This window comes from Hyperoodon ampullatus (assembly GCF_949752795.1).
Source record: "Hyperoodon ampullatus genome assembly, chromosome: 19".
NCBI lineage: Eukaryota > Metazoa > Chordata > Mammalia > Artiodactyla > Ziphiidae > Hyperoodon > Hyperoodon ampullatus.
In genome coordinates this window covers 6,528,449-6,553,862 of record NC_136932.1, presented here as the reverse complement: position 1 = coordinate 6,553,862, position 25,414 = coordinate 6,528,449, and the positions used below count along the sequence as shown (strand labels likewise).

The 25,414-nt window shown below is 53.8% G+C and overlaps 1 protein-coding gene across 1 annotated transcript in view; it reads left to right on the top strand.

Moving 5' to 3' along the window:
• The window catches only part of ACLY (ATP citrate lyase), a 43,143-nt gene that overhangs the window by 6,567 nt on the left and 11,162 nt on the right, over positions 1-25,414 (top strand). Inside the window, exons 3-20 of the mRNA XM_079726360.1 lie at positions 196-318; positions 2,036-2,098; positions 2,554-2,744; positions 3,208-3,287; positions 4,344-4,474; positions 5,262-5,380; positions 5,992-6,128; positions 6,965-7,026; positions 8,819-8,936; positions 10,925-11,079; positions 11,531-11,621; positions 12,708-12,737; positions 15,835-15,976; positions 16,262-16,430; positions 18,186-18,290; positions 19,494-19,690; positions 22,363-22,444; positions 23,141-23,251. Of these exons, the coding sequence (XP_079582486.1) occupies positions 196-318; positions 2,036-2,098; positions 2,554-2,744; positions 3,208-3,287; positions 4,344-4,474; positions 5,262-5,380; positions 5,992-6,128; positions 6,965-7,026; positions 8,819-8,936; positions 10,925-11,079; positions 11,531-11,621; positions 12,708-12,737; positions 15,835-15,976; positions 16,262-16,430; positions 18,186-18,290; positions 19,494-19,690; positions 22,363-22,444; positions 23,141-23,251 (2,106 nt within the window). The remainder of the gene's footprint in view (positions 1-195; positions 319-2,035; positions 2,099-2,553; positions 2,745-3,207; positions 3,288-4,343; positions 4,475-5,261; positions 5,381-5,991; positions 6,129-6,964; positions 7,027-8,818; positions 8,937-10,924; positions 11,080-11,530; positions 11,622-12,707; positions 12,738-15,834; positions 15,977-16,261; positions 16,431-18,185; positions 18,291-19,493; positions 19,691-22,362; positions 22,445-23,140; positions 23,252-25,414) is intronic.

Genomic DNA, 25,414 nt, shown 5'->3' with positions numbered 1-25,414 from the left:
TGTTAAAAGAAAGATGTTGGCCGGGGTAGGTGAGGGAAGCTTCTGGGAGTTGACCTTGAAGGTTGGGTGGAATTCGCTCTGGGGGTGGAGTGGATTGGAAGCCACCAGGCTACGCTGTGCTTTGGGTCCCCAAACTGTCACCTCTTACTCTACCCTATCTTTCCTTGCTGTAAGTACAAACCCCTCTTATTCCAGAGCTTGGTGGTTAAACCAGACCAGCTGATCAAACGGCGTGGAAAGCTGGGCCTAGTTGGGGTCAACCTCACCCTGGACGGAGTCAAGTCCTGGCTGAAGCCACGGCTGGGACAGGAGGCCACAGTGAGTCTGGGTGTAGGATCGGGGTGGATGTGCTGTGGTAACAGAAGCAAATGTGGTCGCCTCCAGATCAGCACTGTGGGTCACCCCCACAGCCGGTCAGATTGCAGCCTGGGGAAGGCAGGAGCCCAGCAGAGCTGCCTTAGGCAGCAGGGCCACCTTGGTGCTCATTCCCAGCTCCCCTATCGGGGAATGGCAAGGTGTGCTGTACAGGTAACCCCAGTACAATCTGAGAGCCAGGCGGAAATGGTCTGTTTCTTTAACAACAGTAGTGGAGATGGGACTCTGAGAGCTATTCCGGGAACTCCTTTCTTTTCAATCTCCAGAAAGGGTAGGGTAGCTTGTCACGACCTGCGTATATAAGCGGGTGGGTAAAAAAAGAAAAAAAAAAAACTTGCAGAAGGGAGATGCAGAATCATTTAGGCAGAAACGTTCTTGGGCCAAGAACCTAGGAGGAGGAAACAATAATACCGAAGAGTAAACTTAATTCTTGCCTTCCCCCAGCTCGTTGATCCATTTCAACTCTGTAGGTGAGATAGTTAAAGTGAAATATGGCTTAGGAAGGCTAAGTGATGCCCAGAAATAAAACTGCATTTCTCTTTCTTCTCCCAAAAGGAGCTGGAGAACTGAAGGGAGGGAGTAAGCTGAGGCTTGGCTTACACTGGGGAGGATGTGCTCTCCACACCTGGCTTTGTCGCATCTGGGGTGACCAGGGACCAGGGTTGAGCTGTTCTCTAACTTGGTTGCCCGGGAGTCGGATGAAGATGGTGATGGAGCCATCTTCCTTCTTACTGGCCTTCCTCAAATTGGCTCTTCCTGTTAATTTCCCAGTTTCTGGCTCTCGTGGGTAAAGAGGGATCCTTGATGTTATACACAGGCCCGGGGGCAGAGGGATCTTGACCTTTGCGCCCCCTGGCCTTTGGGGAGAGGACAGCAGGGTTGGGGGCTGAGCAGTGTCCCCAGGGAGGTCCTCATGCTTCCTTCTCCTCAGCTGTCTGTTGGGAGGGGGATGTCAGGGACCTGTGAGCTGGCAGCAGCGTTGACCCCGGCAGGAGCAGCTCATTACCTCTGATGGATCACTGTCTGGTCCTGACTCAGCAATGACGCACGCATGGGTGGGCGGGGGCTTCGGGACATGCTGGGAGGGATGAGGGCTGTCTCGCCTCGGCTGCTGCCAGGGACCCACTCAAACTGATTAGCTCTGCAGGCCTGTTGTCCTCAGCCGGGAAAGTCTGTGTGGAAAAGTTTTCCCTGTCAAGCTCCCCTCTCTCCCCACTCCGAGCCATCCCCTGCGCCTAGACTCATGTTCTGGGGCTGGGTCTCCCTGCCTGAGCTCTGGGATAGATCGCCTTGATTTGTCTGAGCGCTTTAATTTGTGGCACAGCAGAGGGGGAGATGCTCCTCATCTCTGCCTTTGGGGGCGGGGTGATGTTGCAGCCCATTTATCATCCTCCAGAGGAGGCAGGAAAGAACGTGTGAGGTCAGTGTTGAAGTGTAGCTGGCACGAGGTGGTGGGTGGAAGAGGAGATCTCATGAAGACCTCTTGAGCCCATTGCCCTGGTTTCTGGAAAGATCTCTTTCTGGCAGGTGTTGTGGCAGTAGTGCTTGGGCCCCGCCTCTGATGGGAGGGCGAGGTGGAGGGACCAGAGGGCGATCCTTCCTCCTGCCCCGCGAGCAAGACATGCCTTCTGGTCTAAGCTTTATCTCCCTCAATCTCTAGGTTGGCAAGGCCAGAGGCTTCCTCAAGAACTTTCTGATCGAACCCTTCGTCCCCCACACTCAGGTATGTGTGAAGTGGCTCCCAGCTGGGTCTTCTCCCTCTGGGAGCTTTGTGTCTGCTGACCCTAAAATGATGAAGGAGAAATCAAGCTGCTGGAGAAGAACCAAAGGGACCAGAGTCTCTGACGCGGTGCTAAGGGTTTGAGGGTGCTGCGGAGCAGGGAGTCCAGAGATGAAGGAAAGGGCTTAGTTTGCAGCAGGAAGGAATCAAGGCTGGTAACAGAGGGGACTTCCCAGTGCTGGGATGAGAAGGACTTGAAGGCAGGACCCCTTCCCCCAGAGCAGGTCACGTTGGCTCCGTCTGGACCGTCAGCCAGCAAGGCAGTGACCTCTTGTCTCTTGTCCTCAAGGGGAAGATGGTGACCTGCTCTTACCTGGTGAGAGGTGTCTACGGGGTTTTAGAAATGATACCAGCGGGGTTGGGCCCCTCACCCACGTGGTGCTCTCTTCCCCCGTAAGGAGGAGGAGTTCTACGTCTGCATCTATGCTACCCGAGAAGGGGACTACGTCCTGTTCCACCACGAAGGCGGGGTGGATGTGGGTGACGTGGACGCCAAAGCCCAGAAACTGCTCGTTGGTGTGGACGAGAAGCTGAATCTTGAGGGCATCAAGAAACACCTGTTGGTCCATGCCCCCGAAGACAAGAAAGAGTTGAGTGAGGGATGGCAGGGAGGTGGCAGCGGAGGAACGGGGAAGGCCGACAGCTCTGGGCACAGAGTGGGGAAAGCAGAGTGGTCTTCCCTGTCTGGGCACCCACTGCGCCGCCCCAGCATCTGGCCGGAAGGTGGGGAGCAGGAGGCAGGCACCGCCACTCCCCGCCCCCAGGAGGGATGCTGCGGGTGGAGGGGAGGCCGGCTCAGACTGAAACGTGCGTCAGCGTCCCTCACCTCCGTGCCCTTGCCTGTCTGGCGCGTGTCCTCCGCCTGCTGCATGCCTGACAGCTCCCTTCCGCCTCAGCGGCTGAAGAGTGATGTCTGGGGAGCGGGGTTTGGAGCGGAAAGTGAGGGGTCAGCGGGGTGGGTGTTGGCAAGTGGAGCTGTCAGTGACAGTGAGGGATTGCTACTGAGCCCACTCCACCACGGATTGACAGTCCCTCTCTGCCTCCCCTTGTAGGATTCTGGCCAGCTTTATCTCCGGCCTCTTCAATTTCTATGAGGATCTGTACTTCACCTACCTCGAGATCAACCCCCTTGGTAACTATCTCTGCTGGGGTGGGACAGGGCAGAGTCCCAGTAGCTATGGTAACCCTGGCCTTGACGTTCCGAGGACCAGACCTCCACTTGCAGGGGGCAGCGCAGACAGCTGTGCGTGGGCGGAGGGATCTCCAGGCTCCTGTTCCTGAGCTCTCAGGAGGCCACAATCATTCCTCTTTTCGCCAACTCCAGTTTCTTTCTTTCTTCTGTGATGGGGAAGTCCTGGTTATGATCTGACTCTGCTCTGTGGCTCTTCTGCCAGTGGGTTAGGCTGTCCTACCAGGAGCTGAGCTGCCCCTGCATCCGCCTGACCAGTCAGACCCTACCTTCCTCTTGGTGCCTCGGAGACCCCCGCCCCGCCTCCCCCTCCAGGAGTTGGTCCATCATTGACCCCCGCAAGGCTGGAAAGACCTTGGCGAAGCCTCTCACGCTGTCAAGGAGGCAGGTGGTGTGGGCTGGCTCTGGCCAGGGCTTCGTAGGGCAAAGTCCTGATTCAGATTCCAACTAGGGAATGGACCAGATGGCTCTGTGCTGACTTAATTAGCTAAATGGCCCTGGGGGAAAGGGAAATGGACTCCATGAGGTGGCAGTAAATGAATCCTGCTGGCTGGGGGGCCCAGTGAGCCCACGGCTTCCCACTTCTCGCTGGACCCTAGGAGACCCTGGTGTGTGCACCCAGGGGCCTTAGCGACTGTGCCTTAAACACTTTTTTGGTAAATAGCAGGGTTGTGGTGGATGAATAGTTAGACATTTAAGGCATGGAGTATAGCATTTTGTAAAAATGCTTAAAAATTGCCATGGCAACTGAAACAGACGTTCCTGCCCTATTACCTACAGGTCAGGGAGCGGGGACTGGTCTCGTAGAATTTGTTTTTCCTTGAATGGGGGAAAAGCTGTGTCTCCATAAGGACCAATCTGGTTTCTTGTTGAGCTAGAGAGTCGTTAGGCCTGGGTGGTCCCCCATGGGAGTGGTGTGTGGGGAAGTCTGGAGGGGGTTGGAGGTTGATGGTCATCTCTGCTAGGGCCCATGTCTGATTGCCCCTTCTTTTCTTAAAGTAGTGACCAAAGATGGCGTCTACGTCCTTGACTTGGCAGCCAAGGTGGACGCCACCGCCGATTACATCTGCAAAGTGAAGTGGGGTGATATAGAGTTCCCTCCCCCCTTCGGGCGGGAGGCTTATCCAGAGGTAAGGCTGGTTTGGGGAGGAGATGGAGAGTGAGGGGGACCGGCGGGGTGGCGGGGTGATTGATCTCCTATGAGCATTTGGCAACCCTTGTGGGCTATGTATTTGGCAGGAAAGGAAGGCCAAGAGCCATTTAATTTTTTTAAAACCCTGGAGGAGGAGGGTGTGGGGGTCAGCCAAGCCTCTGACTCCCGGCCGGAGATCCTTTTAGGCTCTCCTCTCAATCAACCTCCCTGGGCTCATGACCTGATGTGTTGTTTCTCGGTAATTCTGAGTGGCTCCCCGAATCCTGTCAGGAAGGTAGTTCTCTCGGCCGCTTGCTGAGAATTTTAATTGCTCCTTCCCACCCCATCCTCTGAGAGGTCCTCGCCACAGGATCAGGCGTGTGTGGCAGAACCCAGCTCAAGGGAAGAGGCTGGGCTGGGGGGAGGGATGGGGCCTGGGGGGATGAGCTAGGCAGGCAGATGCTGGGAGTGGGGGCCGTGCTAGAAGTAGAGTGACATAGCGAGGCCTGGGACTTGGGCAGAGAGCCAAGGACTTGAAGTCTGAGAGAAAGGAGTTGGGAAATTTGTCTCCAGGCGGTGACTGGCTGTGGGTGGTTTTGGTACTTGGAGACGGCATCACGTTTTGTCCCAGGCACATGAGGCCCTGCACAACCCCTTCTCCCTGACGCTGTGAAGGCAATGGAGGACCTCTTCATATGACTCCAGGAGAAGGGGAGGGGTCCTGGGATCTGTGACCTGGTGAAGGGTGTGCCCCCAGGGCCCACCTGTTGCTGTCTGGCCCCTAGGAAGCCTACATCGCAGACCTGGACGCCAAAAGTGGGGCAAGCTTGAAGCTGACCTTGCTGAACCCCAAGGGGAGGATCTGGACCATGGTGGCCGGAGGTGGCGCCTCTGTCGTGTACAGGTGACTGAGAGGGCTGCTGAGGGGATGGCGGCTGGGTCCACCTAGGCTTCCCACGTGTGGCCTGGATCAAGTCGCTTCACCTCGGGGTCTCCAGTTTCCCCCCTCGGTGCAGAGCAGAACTCGTGGGGCATCCCAGAGGGGCCTACACAGTGTCTCTGCAACCTTCTTCTTTGCTTCAAAATGAAGTTATTAGTTACAATTCTTATAATTAGTGATATGTGGTCCATGCAAAAGTACAACAAATAACGGAAAACGAACCAGAAAGTGAATGTTGCTTGGCTGTGTCACCACCCCTCCCCCTACCAGGTCACCACGGTGGGTGTCCTTCCGGGTGTCGTAGTGCCTGTATGAATAGTCATACTTTTACACTTCATAAAAGTGTTGGGTAGGGCTGGGAGGATGCCCACCCCCCCCGGGGAAGTCTGATGCAGGACAGTTAACCTTCAAGTGTGACTTGTTTGGGCCTTGAGGGTCTGAGGTCCGAGAGGTCAGTTCCATAGGCTGCCCGGCCTCAAGGCTTCAGGGGCGTCTGCGTGGCCTCCCAGGCACCAGGCCGCCACCCTCTGCCACTCAAGCTGGAGCCAGCACTGACTTCCTTGTCTCCCTGGCAGCGATACCATCTGTGACCTAGGGGGTGTCAACGAGCTAGCGAACTACGGGGAGTACTCGGGCGCCCCCAGCGAGCAGCAGACCTATGACTATGCCAAGACGATCCTCTCCCTCATGACCCGCGAGAAGCACCCCGATGGTGAGACACACGCTCCTTCCCCGGGACAGCCCAGCGGCCTCGGTGGGAACAGCTTTGGCTGGGCTGTGAGGCACCACGGTTTTCCTGGTCCTTTGCAACCTGGGGCTAGTTATTTAACTTCTGGACCTCAGTTTCCCTGACTGCACAATGGGCAGTGACAGGGTCTGTCAGACTGGGGGCTCCGAGGGGGCGAGGAAGGGATGGATATATAAAGCCCTATGAGCAGGTGCAAGGGGGGAGGCGGTGGTGGCACGCTTTTGCTGACTGCTAGAACGCGGTTCTTGGCGACTCACTTACACGTTTATTGTCTGGGCTGTGTGATTCCCAGCTTTCCTGTATGACCTGTCCTGTGTTTGGGGACTACAGATACCAATTCCCCTTCCCTTGAGCCAGATAGAGATTCCCACCAGGGGTATCCAAATGCCAAGCTGGGTTTCTAGATGCCAGCTAGGAATGATGTAGAGATTCTGTGGGTTCGAGAATTCCCTGGCTGTCCAGTGGTTGGGACTCCGCACTCTCAGTGCCAAGGGCCTGGGTTTGATCCCTGGTCAGGAAGTAGGATCCCACAAGCTGCGCGGCACAGCCAGAAAAAGAAATTGACGTTTTCTGGGCTTGGATTAACCACCTGCTTGGTGGCATAGGTTATGGAGAGTTGAGCTGATGACACTGAACAGGCATTAGGAGAGACCAGCTTGCTCCCCCCGCCTCTGCACTGGTATCTCCTAACAGCTGGGGGACGCTCACTCGGGAGACAGCACTGCCTTAGCTGGATTTCTGGTATGATGCCCAAGTCTACCTTTCTAACCCTTTTTTGACTTCTCTTGCTCCAAACCCAGGCAAGATCCTCATTATCGGAGGCAGCATTGCCAACTTCACCAATGTGGCCGCCACATTCAAGGTAACCAGCTGCAGGGGAATGTGGGGGGGGTGGTTGGGAGCGGGGAAGGGAAGTTTCTGTGCAAGTAGGTTTGAGACAGAAGCAGGTTGCCATGAATTACCCAGTCCGGGGAGGGCCTTTTGACCCAGGGATGCACAAGACACTGGGATGGATCTGGATCCGAACCTGTGTGTCTCTGGGCAAGCAGCCGACCCTCGCGGGGCCATAATTCTCCCATCTGAAGTGTGGGGAGAAGGGGGATTTCTGCCTTCCCCGCTTTCAGGACCAATTCTTCAAAAACTGGCTTGACTGATCTCATTTCCAGCACTCCATTGTAAGACTCTGGCTTCTCTGCACCTCCTAGTGGTTTTGTTTCCCAGTCATCTGCCCGTTCTCCAAAAGGTGGGCATGAGGAAGTGTCTGATGCCTTGGGGCTCCTGCCCATCCAGCCAGAGGCCCGTCAGCCTGGGTCCCTGTGCACAGGTCAGGGGCGTGGGCCCCAGTTTAAAGAAAGTGCCACTGCCGGTCAAGAAGGATGACAGCTGACATGTCTCGAGGCTCCTCCCCTTCAAGGGGGCCGCCTCAGGAGGCCCCTTATCCCGTCCTGTCAGGTGCTCACTGAAGCCCTTCAAAAGAGTGTCTTCCATCTGGTAGTACCACATAAGCTTTGAAAATAATGCATGGGGCTTCCCTGGTGGCGCAGTGGTGGAGAGTCCGCCTGCCGATGCAGGGGACGCGGGTTCGTGCCCCGGTCCGGGAAGATCCCACATGCCACAGAGCGGCTGGGCCTGTGAGCCGTGGCCGCTGAGCCTGCGCGTCCAGAGCCTGTGCTCCACAATGGGAGAGGCCCGCGTACCGCAGCATAAATAAATGTCAGTCTTGAAAGTCTGAGCTCTCGAGAAGGAGGGGACCAGGAGGGGACCAGGCCTCGCCAGTCCTGCCTAAAACAGGTCCCTAATTGGACCTGATTCAACAAACAAATCTGACACAGGTGAATCTCGGCAGCTTTGTTTTAACTTCTGAGCAGCCTGTAATAAAGGCAGTGCCGTCAATAAGGGCGGTTACGTCTGGAGCAGGAACTGTGTGTAGAGCTTCCTGTGAAATGCCATGAGCGACAGAACTTAGACTCAGTAAACTTGCCCTCCATCTGGAGAGACAAAACTGGTCCACACCTGTACATGCTCCCACGTTTCCACAGTTGATACCCATTGCAATGCTTTTCCCCCAAATCACTTGAAGAAGCTTTTGTAGGACTTTGACATTTAAGTAGACTATGTCCTGATCACCCTGACAACTCTTGCATAGGACCTCGGTATAGAGTTTCCCCCAAAATTGCCCTAAGAGAACAAGAACGATTATAGATGGGATAAGAGAGACCAGCAAAGCCCCGCTGGCATTGGAGGCCCAGCACCCCGCGCATCGAGGGGTGTCACCGCTGGGTGCCCCATGTTCTCACCTCAGCACCATTAACAGTGGCTGCTTGTCCTGGGCCTTTGGGTCGCTTGTGTGTGCAACACGTGTAAAATTCTTGAGTGCCAGGGCCTGCTGTGCTTTGTGAGAAGCCGCCCTGGTTTTTTCGTTTTGTTTTGTTTCTGGCTGTGCCGCACGGCTTGTGGAATCTCAGTTCCTCGACCAGGGGTTGAACCTGGGCCGCGGCAGTGAAGCCACTGAATCCTAACCACTGGACCACCAGGGAACTCCCAGCAGCCCTTGTAATCTACGCCCGGGGACATTTGTTTCCCATGGTTATAAATGCTTGCTTTCTGGCTGCATTCATTCTAGTCACATGTCTGTTGTCCCTCGGTGCTTCCAGGGCATCGTGAGAGCAATTCGAGATTACCAGGGCCCCCTGAAGGAGCATGAGGTCACGATCTTTGTCCGAAGAGGTGGCCCCAACTACCAGGAGGGCTTACGGGTGATGGGAGAAGTCGGTAAGATGGGGAACCTTTTCTGTCTCTCCCACCCTGAGCGTCACGCCTCCTCGGGATTCCTGAAAGAGTCAGTCTTCCAATGCCTCCGTGCCCTCCCACCCGCCTCTGGAGGTGCAGCTTGCTTCTGCTGCTGTTCTGTGCCCTCCTGACACAGAGCACCTGACCGAAACCTAAATTCAGAATGGGTAGGAAGGCATTTTCATTCAGCTGTTCGTTTAGCAAATAATTGTGGAAGGCCTGCTGTGTGCCGGGCCCTGTGCTGAACCCTGGGGTCACAGCCACATGGGATAGATGACGGGCAGCAAGCCCTCGTGCAGTTGAGGACGGTGACTGCAGCGTCAGGCGGCATGAAGGAAGACAAGCAGGGGGAAGGGGGGGACATCTGTGCATCTAGCATCTGTGGGAGGGGACACGGCAGTTTTAAATGAGGCAATCGGAGAATGCTTGACCAGAAAGGTGGCATTTGAGCAGAGACCTGGAGGAGGGAGCAGTCAGTGGTGACTGTCTGCCGAGGAAAGGGCAAGTCCCAAGGCCCTGGGGTAGGACCAGCTGGGAGGGCTGAGGGACTGGGGTCAGGAGAGCGAAGGCAGGGAGTCCGGGGATGGAGGCAGAGAGGCCGAGGGAGCAGATATGCACGGGGCTAGAACAGGTCCCGTGGGCACTTGGCTGTGACCCTGGCAGCGGCTGGAAGACTGAGCAGAGGAGTGACACCATTTGACTTAGGTTTGAGAAGGTTGTTTAGGCTGTGGGTGGAGACAAGACCAGAGGGCAGCCAGGTCAAAGCAGGGGGACCACCTAGGAGGCTGCGGCAGCCTCCAGGGCAGAGTGGTGGCCTGGACTGGGGGGCGGGGGAGGGAGACAGTGGTAAGTGTCCAGGCCCCGACCGCTGGTGGCCTGGATGGAGGGAGGGGTCCGGTAATTGATAGAACCGGAGGGAGTTGCCCCTCACTGAGCTGAGGGCAGAGAGGGTGTGGGTCCATTTTGGTTTCCTTTCTTCCTTCTGCATTTTGGGCGTCTCGTGCAGGCTCCTGAGACCTCAGACTCAGAGCTGTCAAGAACTTGGGGACCACGTCACGTCAGTGAGGACTACGATTGGGTCTCCCTGAGTTGACCTGATAGAACCAGCAGCTTTGGTCTTGAGTGCAGCGCAGCCCCGTTGCTAAGAGCAGTTATGTGTGGGGCGGGGGGGTGAGGGTGAGGAGGATATGACACACTTCTGCTCGGTGATCACGCCCTCTAACTGGAGAGACAGAACCTTTCCACCTTCCCATTTTCCCAAATCTGATATCCATGGCAAACACTAACCCACCTCGATCACTTGAAGTGGTACCAAGTCCTAGTTTTCACCTGAAACCGTGGACCTGCCATGGACGTAGCCCTCGGAACAGCACGGTGAATGTTGCTCAGTCATGCCTGGGACGTTAAACTCACGGGACAACGAACAAGTAAACAGCGGCTGGAACAAGAGGCTGTTTGGTGGGGACCCACAGGCAGGGCGGTGTCGGGGGGAGCGATTGTCGAGGTCAGGGAAGGCCTTTCCCAGGAGGTGGCGCTTGAGCTGAGCTGAGTGACAGCCAGGTGACCGCTCCATGCAGAGGAAGGAACAGGGCCAGAGCCCTGGGGAAAGGAGCCCGGCTGTTGAGGAACAGAGGCTGGGCCTGGGTGGCTGCAGTGTGGTGGCCACGGGCGACAAATCTGGAGGGGGTTGGAGAGCCGGGGAACGGGAGGGGCGCAGGCTCTCATGATACCTGTGGTCACTGGAGAGTGTCTGTAAGGCTGTTTCTTGCTCTTATTGGCAGGTGACCTTTACAGAGTTTTGTTTGGTGGTAAAGATAATGACCACCAACTTCTCCTGGGATAATTGGGCTTGCACAGAAAGCGCCAGACATCGGGTGGGCTCTAAAGGGGCCTTGCCAGAGTCATGTGGCCTTCCTTGCAAGGCACTTCTTAGGAGACTTGAACCACGGATGCTTTTCCGTCCCTCACAGGGAAGACCACTGGGATCCCCATCCATGTCTTTGGCACCGAGACTCACATGACGGCCATTGTGGGCATGGCCCTGGGCCATCGGCCCATCCCCAATCAGCCGCCCACGGCGGCCCACACTGCAAACTTCCTCCTCAACGCCAGCGGGAGCACATCGGTAGGTGCCAGTCTTCTTCTGCCGTAAAGCCTGAAGGGTCATCTTAGTCGCCCCTCATATCCAATCCCATCCTGGACACAGTCCCCAGCTTTTTGGGGGCATTGGGGAGGTATGGGGAGAAGGCAGTTATGTGGTTGGTTTCTGTATCTCTGCCAGTTTTTTCTGCCCTGTCAAGGTAGTGTAATGGAAAGACCAGGGATTTTTTAATCAGACCTGAGTTCAAGGGAGGGAACTTGGTGGGTATCGCCAAGAGCCTCAGTTTGCTCACCTATAGCTTGGGGACAATACTAATTCCTATCTCGGAGGGTTGTTAAATAGTTCTTTTGGAAGCAGCTTGTAGAGAACAGAGCTGGGCACAGTTCTTGTTACCGGAGTTCTTTGGGGCCTTAATGACCGGTAGCTTTTCTTCCAGCTGTTCCCTGCGACTGTTTCTCTCTCCTTGTCCCCCCAGACTCCAGCCCCCAGCAGGACGGCGTCTTTTTCTGAGTCCAGGGCTGATGAGGTGGCACCTGCAAAGAAGGCCAAGCCCGCCGTGCCTCTAGGTAACTCCCAGCAGGTTCAGGACCCTCCTGTCCCCTTCCCTTCCTGGGCCCCGCTGGGCCAGCAGAGGTGGATGGAAAACGGTTTGGGCTTTGCTTTGGGGCATGGTGCCTGGGATGGGAACAGACACGAGGAAGTGGTGGCTGGAGCCTTCCCCGTGGGCTCTCCTGGTGCTGAGGGCCCACGCTGCACCTGGGTCACCCCACTCCCCATTGTCTTCCCCTCCGCCCCCTTCTGTGGGGTGTGTGAGCTGGGCAGGGAGGCTGCGGAGGAGACAGGGTTACAGAAATGCCAGGTGGGGGCAGGGTCCCTCAGACTCTCGTCCTGAGTGGACGGCAGGAACCCAAAGCTCAGAACGGCAGAGAACTCCCGCGCCCACGCCCCCAACCATCCTGGGGCTCTTACCGGGACATTCCCTTCCGGTGAGCCCACCGCAAGGGCGCACATTGTCTACCAGCCCGTCTGTGCTTTGCCTGCTTGTCTGTCCCTCCTGTGATTCATCAGAGACGTGATCCCTGCCCGCCAGCCCTTGCGACCAGCACTAGGTAACCTGTGTTACTTACCGCTGGGCTGACACGGGCTGTGCGGCCTCTTCCTGGGACGGACAGAGCGTGCCTAAGGCATCTTGTGAAATAGTGACGCCGGCTCCAGGCACTCAAGATTGGAAGCTGCCGCCCTGCAGTCCCCAAACTGGCAGCTTTGTCCACAGCACAGAATGACAGGTCCAGTCCCTCGGCCTAATCATCTCCTTGTGCTTCCTGGGGACACACCAGGTTGAGAGGGTGGGACCGGGCCCGCTGTCCCTCTGCAGGGCCTGGGCCTCTGGTGTTCAGCCCACCCTCCGAGCCTCGGTGCTTTTGCTCCTCTCTGCGCTCTGTGGTCCTTCTCCCCTTCTCGCCTCCACTCTGCTCATCGGGGGTCTCTCTTCTGTTGGCCTTGCTCCTGTCTGTTGTGAACAGACAAGAGACGGTGAGCGCAGCAGCCCTGCAAGGCTTTGTCCGTGGACCCCTCCCTGTTCCCACCCGCTCCCTCCAAAGCCTCCAGCCATCAGCGGGTCACTCAGTTGCCTTGGTCATTTTCTTTGACAGATTCAGTCCCAGGTCCAAGATCCCCGCAAGGTAGGATGCCCCCAGCTCCGCGTGTGGCTTGTTAGCGGGTTACAGTCTTACGGTGTGCTTTGTCTCCCCGGTCCCCGGTGGGTTGCAGTGTTGTCTGGTCTCCTTTCTGTCCCTGCCGTGGTGTGGCCTGCCCCAAGTCCTAGTCTTCGCTCTCCTTTCTTTCCCGCCCCGGCTTATTTCACGCCCCCGCTTTCCTTGCCGCGGGGCTGTGACTCCATACGTGGGAGGGGGTGGAGAGCGCAGGGGGGGCAAGAGCCAGGCCCACAGCCTTGGACGGTGGGGTGGAGCCGAGCAGGGAGGGTCCTCCTGGGAAAGAGGGAGCCATGGAACCTGAAGGGGGCGTGGCAGAGCCAGCGGGCCAGGCGGGGAGCCACTGACCACCTGGTTTTCATCTACATCCCGTGACGTCCTCGTTTTCTTTTCCCACCTCAGCCTCGCCACCGCCGACTTCATCCCAGACTCCCGGCACCAGAGACAAGTTTAGCTTTCTCTGGGATTTGGGTGGAAGACAGAATGGAGAAGGAGAGAGAGAGACCCGGAAGGGTGTGCAGTAAATCTGGAGGAGGGACTGGGCTTTGTCTGGTGTGTGAGGTCACTGTTTAGCGGGGACAGTTTCTGTGTGCTCACACACACTTGGACACGTTCGTCTATTGACCGAGGTGAATAGGTGAATCAGTTCAAAGTGTCAGGGCCTTCATTTACCTTTTTGGCATTGACAGCGGTGAGAGATGCCCCGCTCTGGGGAAGGGGGGTTTCGTAATGATGACCTCTGACTCCTTGCTAAGAAGAGGAACGGGGTAACTAGGCAAGGTCAAGCAGCCCTTCCTCCCCTACCTCTGGCAGCTTCCACTGTTGCCTAAAAGACCAGACCTGAGGCTGAGCCCTGCGCAGAAGGACAGAAGGGACGGGGGCAGACGCTCAGTGAGAGCTCTTGGCTGCGGAGGCTGGAGGTGGGGTTTAGTCTTACTGTCCTGGGCGGTGCTGAGACGTGGGAGAGGAAGGATGGCGGTGGATCAGGAAGGGAGGGTAGACTGGGCCAGGACAGCAGGGCCAGTGGAGGAGCCTGGTGGGGGCTTAGCCCCGGAGCACAGGTTCTCTCTGGGGCCTCCACCTGGGCTGCTGCTGGGCTGAGGATCGCCACCTTCAGCTCTGCCGTCTCTGTGCTCTGAGAGCTCCAGTTCCGCCCCCTTTCGAGCTGGAAGTGCGGGTGGGTTCGTAGAGATTGCAGGCCTTGTCCTGATTTCTGTAGCCTCTCAGGTGGACGGCGGGGTGTATGTGCACATGCGCGCCTGCTGACTCTTGGGGGTGTGGGCTCCCCGAGGAGGGGGAGTGGTGGGCCGGGCTGGCTTTATATCCCTCCTCAGTTGCACAGTTGAGCTCCTAATCTCACGTTAGGACAGAATCCTGGCTCTGATGCTAGATGACCTACAATCTTCGTCATTTGGCAACCCTGGCCTTCAGTCTTCTGGGACTGGGAAGTGAGGGAAGTGGATTAGGCGGCCTCCCTTGATCTGTGAGCTCATGTCTCGTTGGAGCCCAGATGGGTCCAGGGCACGGTAAATCCCGGGTGTTTGCACCAGCAGGAGCCTTCTGTCGTGAGAAGCTTATGGCTGTGATGGAAGAGGCAAAGCTGCGTAGGGATGAGAATCTTACGTGCCTTGGGAAACCGGTCTCTTTTAGCCAAGCCTGTGCTAGTACAGTAGGTTAATTAATACCCATGCCCCTGAGCTCTCTGCATTATTTTCCTTGGGGGCGCTGAGAACGCCCCCTGTGGGCTACGCTTCTCCAGCAGAAAGCAGGAGGGTCAGGTGACCTGCGTGTCTGGGGTGGCGGCTCAGGAGTGCACTTCCCCTCACCCCTTTCCTGCCGCCCCGCCCCTTTCCGCCCCTTTCCTGCCGGCCCGTCCAAGAGCATTGTTCTGAGCAGGAAAGAGCCACCTGGGAGGAGGGTGTGGGGAGAAGGTCACGTGGAAGCTCAGGTAGGATCAGGCTATAGCAGACCTCTTCATTGGACCTACGCTGACCTAGAATCAAGAGGATTCAGAGCCTGTCCCGAGCTGGCTTATGTCCAAGTTCACAGGTGATAAGGATTGTTGGGGAGCTGTTTGAAGTCTGGTGGTAGACAACAGGGTCCTGCTGTATAGCACAGGGAACTCTATTCAGTGTCCTTTTATAAATCATAGTGGAAAAGAATATAGGAAAGAATATATATATGTATAACTGAGCCACTTTGCTGTAGAGCAGAAATTAATACATCATTGCAAATCAACTATACTTTAATTTTAAAAAGTCCAGGGGACTTCCGTGGTGGTCCAGTGGTTAAGACTCCATGCTTCCTAAGTCAGAAAGAGAAAAACAAATATCGTATATTAACGCATATATGTGGAACCTAGAAAAATGGTACAGATGAACCAGTTTGCAGGGCAGAAATAGAGACACGGATGTAGAGAACAAACGTATGGACACCAAGGGGGGAAAGCAGTGGTGGGGTGGTGGTGGGATGAATTGGGAGATTGGGATTGACACGTATACACTAATATGTATAAAATAGATAACTAATAAGAACCTGCTGTAAAACAAATAAATAAAATTAAAAAAAAACAAACCAAAAAAACAAAACGACTCCGTGCTTCCACTGCAGGGGGTACGGGTTCAATCAATCTCTGGTTGGGGAACTAAGATCCTGCATGCCCACGCACCCCCACCAAAAAAAAGTTTAAAAAATAAAAAGTCTTTCGGTCACCCAAATTGGGAGAGCTTAACATTTTTTTCTGGTGACTTTAAAAAGAATTGATCAAGCCGTCATTTGCATATACACACCTTTCCTGTGAAGTTGAGCAGGTCCTGTAGGAATTCTGCTGTCTGTTCACTGCTGAGCCCTTTGCCAGCCAGGCAGGTTCCCTCAGTTCATTTTGCGCTCTCTGCCACCTCTTTCCAGAAGAAATCTAGGTGCCTCTTCCCCCACGTTGTCAGAGTTCCGTCTTCTTGACATTCCTTTGCAGTTTTGACGCGGCGCCCACGTGGGGCGTGGAGGGGTCTGGCAGGCAGCCCCCGGGGGGTGTGTTCTGGGTGTACTCGCTGTGTCTCTGCCCCCCCAGGAAAGAGCGCCACCCTCTTCAGCCGCCATACCAAGGCCATCGTGTGGGGCATGCAGACCCGGGCCGTGCAGGGCATGCTGGACTTTGACTACGTCTGCTCCCGCGACGAGCCCTCGGTGGCTGCCATGGTCTACCCTTTCACGTGAGTCGCGCACAGTAGGGAGGCTGGACGCGGCCGCCTAGCAGGATATCCTCATCCCATCTCCTCCAGCAGCAGCACAGAGCTGGGCGAGCCCTGGCTTGTCCCCTTTGCCCGAGAAGCATCTGCCCAACCCAGACGGGGGCGGTCGATGTTCCTGGGGGATCTTTTTCCCCCACAGACTAAACTCTTTGAAGGCAGACCCTGCCTTTCTGCCTTCCGGGTGAAGCCCCTCCCGAGCCCTGGCAGGTTAAGAGTGTCCTGATCCCTCCTCTGCCTTCCTCACAGTGGGGACCACAAACAGAAGTTTTACTGGGGTCACAAGGAGATCCTGATCCCCGTCTTCAAGAACATGGCTGATGCCATGAAGAAGCACCCGGAGGTGGATGTGCTGATCAGCTTTGCCTCCTTGCGCTCGGCCTATGACAGCACCATCGAGACCATGAATCACGCACAGGTAGCTCACTGCACCCTGGGGCGGGAGGCAGGGGCACCCTGAATGGCGTCCGCTGCGACAAAGGCCTTGGGACTCGGGACTGGCCAGTGATTTGGGGGATAGTGGCTGGAGACCTGATCTTCAAGAGGCAAGGCAGTCACCAAGGGTTGGTGGGCTGCTTACCCAGGCTGGCAGAGAGTCAGTCTGGGGTCGTCTGCCTCCACCAGGTCCTCTCTGTGCTGAGACTGGCTTTCAAAACAGAATCAAAAGCACTTTTTTTGCTTATTGTAAAATTGTTACGTATTTATTATAGAAAAGAATTAAATGCTGATAGTTAGAAGAAGAGGGTAAATACCTCAAGTCTCATTTCCCAGAAATATGGTTGCTGACGTTTGAGTACATCCTTATTCACACCTTTTTCTGGGTTTGAACAAATGGAATAAATAACGCTGTATCTATTTTATAATCCTTCAGTGACTCTTTCCACATCAATACTTACCAGCAACATCATTTTTGCTTTTTCAAGTCTCATGATGAGCATATATCCTTAATTGGTTCCCCAGTGTAAATGTCTCGAAGTCAAACTGCTGCATCAGAATGTGCAGATTTGAAAGCCTTTGATCCATCCTGCCCAGGTGCCCTCCAGAAAAGTCCAGAAATGGGGACGTAAACTCCCATCACTAGTTTGAGAATGCCTGTTCCTCTGTACCCTTGCCAACATTGAACGCTTGGACGTAAAGAACGTATATACTTGACAAAATGATAGGCATTCTATTTAATTTGCATATCTTTGATTATTAACTAAGATGAGCTTCAAAAATATGTATTGACCATTTGCATTCTGTGACATGGCCTTGCCTCCTTTTTTTCTGTTGAGGTGTTTATCTTTTTTGTTACTGATTTGTAAGAGCCCTTAGGGATTAAGATACTGATTTTTCTGTTCAAAATTATTGTCTGATCCCAGACTGGCTTACTTCAGTTTATGACTGGAGTAAACTTGTTTTGATGTCTCGATGAAGCAAAAAAGAAAACACCTGCTAAAAATGAGTGGCTTTTCTAGTTTAGAACGGAGGTTGGTGAACTACAGTGCAAGGGCCAAACCCAGCCCCCTGCCCGTTGTAAATAAAGTTTTATTGGAACACAGCCATGCTCGCTCATTTACATACTGTCCGTGGCTGCTTTTATGCTGCAGAGGCAAAATTTAGTCGTTACCACAGAGACCACATGACCAACAAACCCCAAAACTCTATCTGGCCCTTTATAGAAGAAGTTTGCCTTGGATCTTTCCCACCACCCCCTCTGGCTTCTCCCTCAGCCCACTCTCTGGTCCAAGTGTGGAAGCAGCTTGTTTCTATCAAGGTTTTGTCCTGTGGGGTTGTAGAGTCAGAGCCTCAGAGGGCACAGCAGGGATAGCCCTAGATAGCTGCTTTATGATCCGGCACCTGGACAGGTGGGAAACAGGTGGGGCTGAGTCTCATGAGTTTTTGGATAGGTGAGAATATAAAAGTTTTGACTACAGCAAGTTTTCAGAAACATTTGTTCCACTTGGTTACTGACTCACTGTGGTGTTAACCAATGGAGCGCAGTTTTGGGTGCCTCTCTTTGGGGGGAGGGTTGAATGATCAGAGTAGGAACAGAGGCCTGTGGGAAGAAGGGGGTGCATATTGTTATCATTACTCCTGGAAGGGGCCCTGGGAGATGGGTTCTGGAACGGTCACTGCCTCGACATCTCAAGTGGTGAAATGATAACGGGAAGGGACTATCCTCGTGCTCTAGATCCGGACCATCGCCATCATAGCTGAAGGCATCCCCGAGGCCCTCACGAGGAAGCTGATCAAGAAGGCGGAGCAGAAGGGAGTGACCATCATTGGACCTGCCACTGTGAGCATCCCTTCCACTTCTGGGCCCGTAGGAAGCTCATTGCTGACTCTACTGTCTCCCATCTAGTTTGAAAAGATTGAGAGAGTACCCGTTGAAAGTCAGTCTGTCCATTTCCAGTTAATTTTTTTTTTTCTGGCTGCGCCGCGTGGCCTACAGGATCCTAGTTCGCCAACCAGGGATCGAGCCCAGGCCCTGGCAGTGGAAGTGCTGAGTCCTAACCACTGGACCGCAAGGGAATTCCCTGTCCATTTCCAGTTAATTTTTTAAAGGGCTCTCTCCGCAGACCATATCACCTTTATAGTTTCGAGGGGCTGACAAGATTTTTTAAAGTGTCCACCCTCAGACAACCGTAGCGTGGTCTTTGATTATTCCTTCAACTGTAAACCAAAGAAAAATCTACCTAGGGACCTTATTTTTGACCTAAAGGCCTTTTACGTAAGAAAAAATTGCCCCGTGAATGTTTTTTGTTTTTGTTGTTTGTTTTTATTTAGTTGCATTAAAAATTTGGCTGAAGCTAAGAATTTTTTTTCTAACATCTTTATTGGAGTATAATTGCTTTACAATGGCGTGTTTCTGCTGTATCACAAAGTGAATTAGTTGTATGCATACATATATCCCCATATCCCCTCCCTCTTGCCTCTCCCTCCCACCCTCCCTATCCCACCCCTCTAGGTGGTCACAAAGCACCGAGCTGATCTCCCTGTGCTATGCGGCTGCTTCCCACTAGTTAGCTATTTTACGTTTGGTAGTGTATATATGTCCATGCCAATCTCTTACTTCGTCCCAGCTTACCCTTCCCCCTCCCCATGTCCTCAGGTGTAAGATTTTTGAGCTAAGCAAGGGACCTTTCATCTTGGAGGTAGAGGGTGATCTTGAGCAGAGGTGCACACTTGCATCAGACACCTTTACTGGGTGCTGTTGCCCTTTTGGAGCAAAAGAGGCGACCTCACCCTGAGTGTACACCTCCAAATCCGCAGTCGTAAGCCACGTTTTACCAATAAGGCTCCCTTTTTTCTGTGTGATGTCTCTTGATGGGGAGAAGAGAGTCTTCCTCAGCAGGAAACCCGACATGCAGGTGCTGGCCAGGGTGGGCTGGGCAGGTAATTCCGGGCTCTGTGACCACCACCCCCCCACCCCTCACCCCCTGAGCTCTATGGTCAATCAGCCCGCCCTCCTCCCTGACCACGGTTTCCGCCCCTGCAGGTTGGTGGCATCAAGCCCGGGTGCTTTAAGATTGGGAACACCGGCGGGATGCTGGACAACATCCTGGCCTCCAAGCTGTACCGCCCCGGCAGCGTGGCCTATGTCTCGCGTTCGGGCGGCATGTCCAACGAGCTCAACAATATCATCTCTCGGACCACGGATGGCGTCTACGAGGGCGTGGCCATCGGCGGGGACAGGTGATCAGCTGAGGGACAGGGCGCTGGGTCCTCCGTCTCTGCTCACCGCCCACCGCTGAGTTCCAGGCACACAGGGATGTTGCTTAAGTCCATAAAATGGGGCATCTCTTCTCGGTCTCAGGACCAACATGAGCATAAGATCAGAAAATACAGAGAAAAACACAGAAAGGTGTTTTACAAGGTGTTTGGGCCTTGGGGGTAATTAATTCCTTTTGTTGTCTGAGTTGTGGCCGGAGGGTGGCAGCAGAGTGCAGTGCTTAGCAGGGCTCATTCTGAAATCAGACCCTGGGGGTTCAAATCCCAGTTTCCCTGTTTGCGGGGGTGGGGTGGGGGCAATCCTGGGCAGGTTACCAACCCTCCCTAGACCTCCATCAACCTCACGTAGCAAACAGGTAAAGTCATAGTCCCTACCTCCTGGGGTTGTTGCAGGATTAAATGAGACTAACACAGGGCCTGGCGCTTAGTTAGTACTCAGTGCTAGTTGTAGTTAATAAGAGTGAAAGGAAAAACCGTTCCTTTACTCACTACCGTACTCATACTTCTGGCCACAAATGTGGCCAGATTTTCCCACACCAAGCAGTTCTCTGATTCTCTGCAGATACCAGCTGGAGGTCCTACAATTCAGTTCAGTTCTGACACTCTACTTCGAGACAGCATCATAGCGTCAGGTCCCACAGGTTCAGGGCTCAGTCCCACAGGAGTGCCCCCAACTTCATATGTCCGTCGCAAGTCCAGCCCTCTGGTTCTTCTGACCACTGGCTATAAATCGGAGGTTCCCATGACCCCCTCCTCAAGTTCGATAATTTGCTAGAAGGGCTCACAGAACTCAGGAAAAGTTTGCTCACTAGCTTACCGGCTTATTACAAAGGGATGCAACTCAGGAACAACCAGATGGAAGAGGTGCATAGGGCAAGGCATGTTGGGTGCGTGGAGCTTCCCTGCCTTCTCTGGTGAACACACCGCAGGAGCCCTCCAAGAGCTGCCTCGTGAGAACCAAAGACACTCCTATCACCCCCATGACTAAGGAAATGACAAAGTTTTTAGGAGGGCTGTGTCAGGAACCGGTGTCAAAGACCAAATATCAGAACAAACGATGCTCCTAGCACCCTTGGTCACTCAGGAGATTACAAGGGTTTTCAGAGCTCCGTGTCAGGAACTGGGAGCAGAGACATATATGTATTTCTTATCATTTCACAAATAGTGTCCTCATTATTTTTGTTAGTAGGAACAGTAATCAGTAGGTCATCAATTGAGTAATGTCTTAGAGCAATGCCTGGTACTTACTACCATAATAAATGTTAGCCATTACTGTTTACTGTTATTACTGCTGTTACTACTGCAACTGTTTGGCTCAGAAAGCAAAAGCTGTTGGGAGAGTGAGTCACCTTGTCAAGTCTTCCTGGCTCCCCCAAGTCATTTCAAACGGAACAACTGCGTGAGAAGGGACTTCCGCTGAGATCTTCAGGGAGGTGGCCTTGGGACCCCTAGTCCGCAGGTGCTCCCTGACGAAAGGCTCTGGGTCAGATGCGTCTGGGCAGTGCTGCCAGTTATACTGTCCTCTTGGGATTTAAATGCTCCTGAGCATATCAGAAGCACTCGAAGATCTACAAGGACCTTGTAGATCTTAAGCCTACTTGGCCTTAAACAACTCTTTTGCAAACTCATGTGACAGTAGAAAATCTAAAAAAATATTTTGGCCTATACATAGACCTTCTAGCAATCGCCTAGGATATAGCTTGGTACATTGTATTAATTATCTTTTGCTGTATTTTTAAAAAGTCACCCCAAGGGCTTTCCAGGTGGCGCAGTGGTTGAGAGTCCGCCCGCCGATGCAGGGGACACGGGTTTGTGCCCCGGTCCGGGAGGATCCCACATGCCGTGGAGCGGCTGGGCCCGTGAGCCATGGCCACTGAGCCTGCGCGTCCAGAGCCTGTGCTCCGCTGCGGGAGAGGCCACAGCAGTGAGAGGAAAAAAAAAAAAATAGTCACCCCAAAACAAAGTGGCTACAAACAACAATAAATGTGTATCCTCATGGTTCTTGTGCGTTAGGATTCAGGGCTCAAGTTGGGCAGTTCTGGCAGGTGGGCTCCCTGTTGAGGTGGTCAGATGTGGCATGCGGGAGGTGGCCCATCCACGTGGCTGGCAGGTGGTTCTTCTCTGTGGGCTTCTGCACAGGCTGCTGAGAGTCCTCAGGACTCGGCGGCTGGCTTCCCCTAGAGCGAGCGATTCAGGGGAGAGTGCTGGACAGAAGCTATTTTTTTTATAACACGGCCTTGGAAGTCAATGTCACAGAATGACTTCCTCCATATTTTGTTCCTTAGAAGCTAATCCTTAAACTCGACCCAAATTCAGGAGGAGAGGCATGAGTTTCCACCTTTTTCAAAGAACTTGTGGACATATTTTAAAATCACCCCACATGTGCTCTCGAGGCATCTCTTACTGCCGTATGAACTTCTCTGGGCTCACTAATTCCTCTTCCTTCCCTTCCCTTGTGCCCCATTTACTACCTCCCCCTCCCCCGTTATTCCTAAGGCATCTCTGGACCCTCACTCGGCATCCACACCCACAAAAAAACCCACAGTGTTCTTAGTACAGGTGTGCTTCCCACACCTGTACACACACCTCACCTCACCGAGTCTCCTGATCATGAAAATCCTCCCTGCTCTCACCAGGTACCCCGGCTCAACGTTCATGGATCATGTGTTACGTTACCAGGACACTCCAGGAGTCAAAATGATTGTGGTTCTTGGAGAGGTGAGTTATTTTTAAAAAATGGTTTTACAGCAGAGATTGACACAACATGGTAAATCAGCTATACTTCAATTAAAAAAGAAAAGGTTACTTGATTATTAAAGTTAAAAAATTTTTTTTTCTGATTATAAAAGTAACGATGATTTTAGTTTTAAAAAATTCATGCATTTTGGTTATCTATAACTGAAAGTGACAGTCCCTGGTAATCCTACTCCCTAGACACTGGGGCTTAGAGGCTGTCACTGTTAACACTGCCGTGTTTGTTCCCAGGAGAGAAGTTCTTGCCTCTCGGTGGCACAAGATATTTTAGTGCCAGCAGAGGAGAAGCTTTCACTGGCTGGCCCCAGTCTGTCCCTGGTGGGCAGTGGACAGCTGGAGTCAGAGAGCCTCTCTTACTTGTGCCCCTGATCAGGTCTGGTCCTAAATTATCTCATACCCTTAGATCAGGAAAGGGGCGTTCCGGGGACTCTCCGAGGATACCCACTGCCCTTTAAAAATTCTTCCTTGCATCCAATCTCGATCTTCCAGGCCAAAGCCCATGTCCCCTCATTTTCTAGCCAAGTTCTAACTCGGGACACCTGCTGACCCCGGCCCCTGCCTGATTTGGGACAGATTTCCTGCTGCATTGCTGCTCTAGGTGCAACTCAGAATGGGTTCCACTGACTTGGGGGCTTTTTCTTGTTCCCTGTTCCCTGGCAGATAGGGGGCACGGAGGAATATAAGATCTGCCGGGGCATCAAGGAGGGCCGCATCACCAAGCCCGTGGTCTCCTGGTGCATCGGGACCTGTGCCACCATGTTCTCTTCCGAGGTATAGCCGGGACGGATCCCTGCTGGGCAGGGAGGCCGAGAGAGGGGGCTTCTGAGGGGAGCCGTGTGGTCATCTTATGAAGCAGCTGGTTCCTTCGATAAACATTTATTACCTGCTTCGTTCCTACAGGGTCCAGCTGGGGCCCTGCTCTCTAGAAGCTAAAAGCCAGTTGGAAGAGACAAACTCATAGCCAGATTAAGGCCAGAACAAGGCTCTGAGTCCCTTCTCAGAGTAGGAGCAATTTACTTCCTGGAGGAGTTGAGGTGGCTTCCTGGAGATGAGCTGCTCCTTAAGGAATAGGAGGAGTTTGCTGAGCGAGAGGGAGGCCTGGGAGGGAGAGGACACACCCTAGGCTCAGAGCTGGGGAGGGCGGTGGTGGGAAGTTCTGCGCGGGGAGAAGCTGTAGAAGAAAACCTCTGTATGTGTGAACGTGACCGGATGCCTGTGACAGTGCCTGGAGGCAGAAGTCGGTACAGCCTGTAGTGGATGTTAGATAGAAAAGCTCTGAGCTGCCGGACTCCTGCTTGGGGGGATCGGCCAGACCTCAGCCCCTGTAGTCCAGCTTAGACAATCCTCTGTCTCGAAGATGGCCCACCCGGTGAGGATGAAACCGAGGAAACCACCACCTGTCACCCATCAGTTCATCAGTAGCTGAGCAGGCTCTGAGTATAAGGCCTTGACCTCTGCTGTGTGTATATGAAATAAAACTTGGCCATCAAGGATTCCTGCAGCAATGATAATCCCTACGCTTAAACCCTCAATTCTTCGAGTTAGCCTGTCGCCCTCTCCTTTCCCCCGGGATTGCTTGCCTTTCCCCTTCAGAGTCCCGCCCGCCTCCAAGTGGCAGTATTTGTCCGGTTGTAAAATGCACCTCTCTTTTGAACCAGCAGTTCCATTCCTGCAAATTTACTCTGTGGGTCTGCGTGCAAAAATATTTCAAGGTATGTGTACAAGGATACTCACTGCAGTGTCGCGATGGCAGGAAAAGGAAACACCCTAAACGCTGGTCGGGAGGGCACTGTGTCCTCATGGCGTGGCTGTGTAATTGGAAACCAGGCAGGAGAAGAATGAGGTGGATTTTGAGATGTCGACATAGAGTTCAAGTCATGTTGACTCTAAGAAGGGGCAGGGTGTGATACATGCTTATCACAGGATCCATCTGGTGTAACTGTGAACTGTGTACATGTGCGTATCTGTTTTCTAAGTAAGTGAAACGGCAGGGAGCAGGTCACGGAATCCTGCCCATCCTCCAGGGCTGAGCTCCACTCTCACAGGCTTGAGAATCAGCTCTTGGTGGATCTGTGTGACTGGGGCAAGTCGTTTACCCTCTCCTTACCTCAGTTTCCTGAGCTGTAAAAAGGGGATGATTCGGGATTGTTGCCTGACTTACATAAGAAGGTAATGGTAGAGGTCTGCCACATACAGGTCTTAGCAAATACTCATTTCCATGCTTCAACACACCTGTTCCGTGAAGCTCTTCCTGAGTCTCTTTCTTCACGGCTGCTCTCCCCTCCACCACGACAGCCAAAAATAATTCCTCCCTTCCCTCCAGGGTTTCTCTTCACCAGCTCTGCTTTACAAGAGCCCCCCACTTCCCCACTCCCATTATGCCGAGGACATCTCCTAGAGGGCAAGGACCCTGCTCTTCTGTTTCTGGCCAGGTGCTCATCATCGCCCCGTGGGTAGGGCAGGTCTTCAAGGTGTTTTACTTTTGCTTTTTTTTTTTTTTTGCGGTACGCGGGCCTCACCGTTGCGGCCTTTCCCGCTGCGGAGCACAGGCTCTGGACGCGCAGGCTCAGCGGCCATGGCTCACGGGCCCAGCCGCTCCGCGGCATGTGGGATCTTCCCGGACCGGGGCACGAACCCGCGTCCCCTGCATCGGCAGGCAGACTCTCAACCACTGCGCCACCAGGGAAGCCCCTACTTTTGCTTTTTGATTCGTTTTTTTTAACAACTTTCTTTGTGTAGTTTCAAGGCTATGCAAATGTAGAATAGTACCTTGACAGGCCAGCTAATAAGTGCTTTTTGATTTCTTGAACAGGTCATATGACCTTGCAGAGCTTTCTGCCCTACAGAGGAGGAGAGATAGGTATACAACACGATATCCTCGGTTCAGTGCCTCGGGGAAACTGAACTGAGAACTGGGGTGTGGGAGTAGAGACA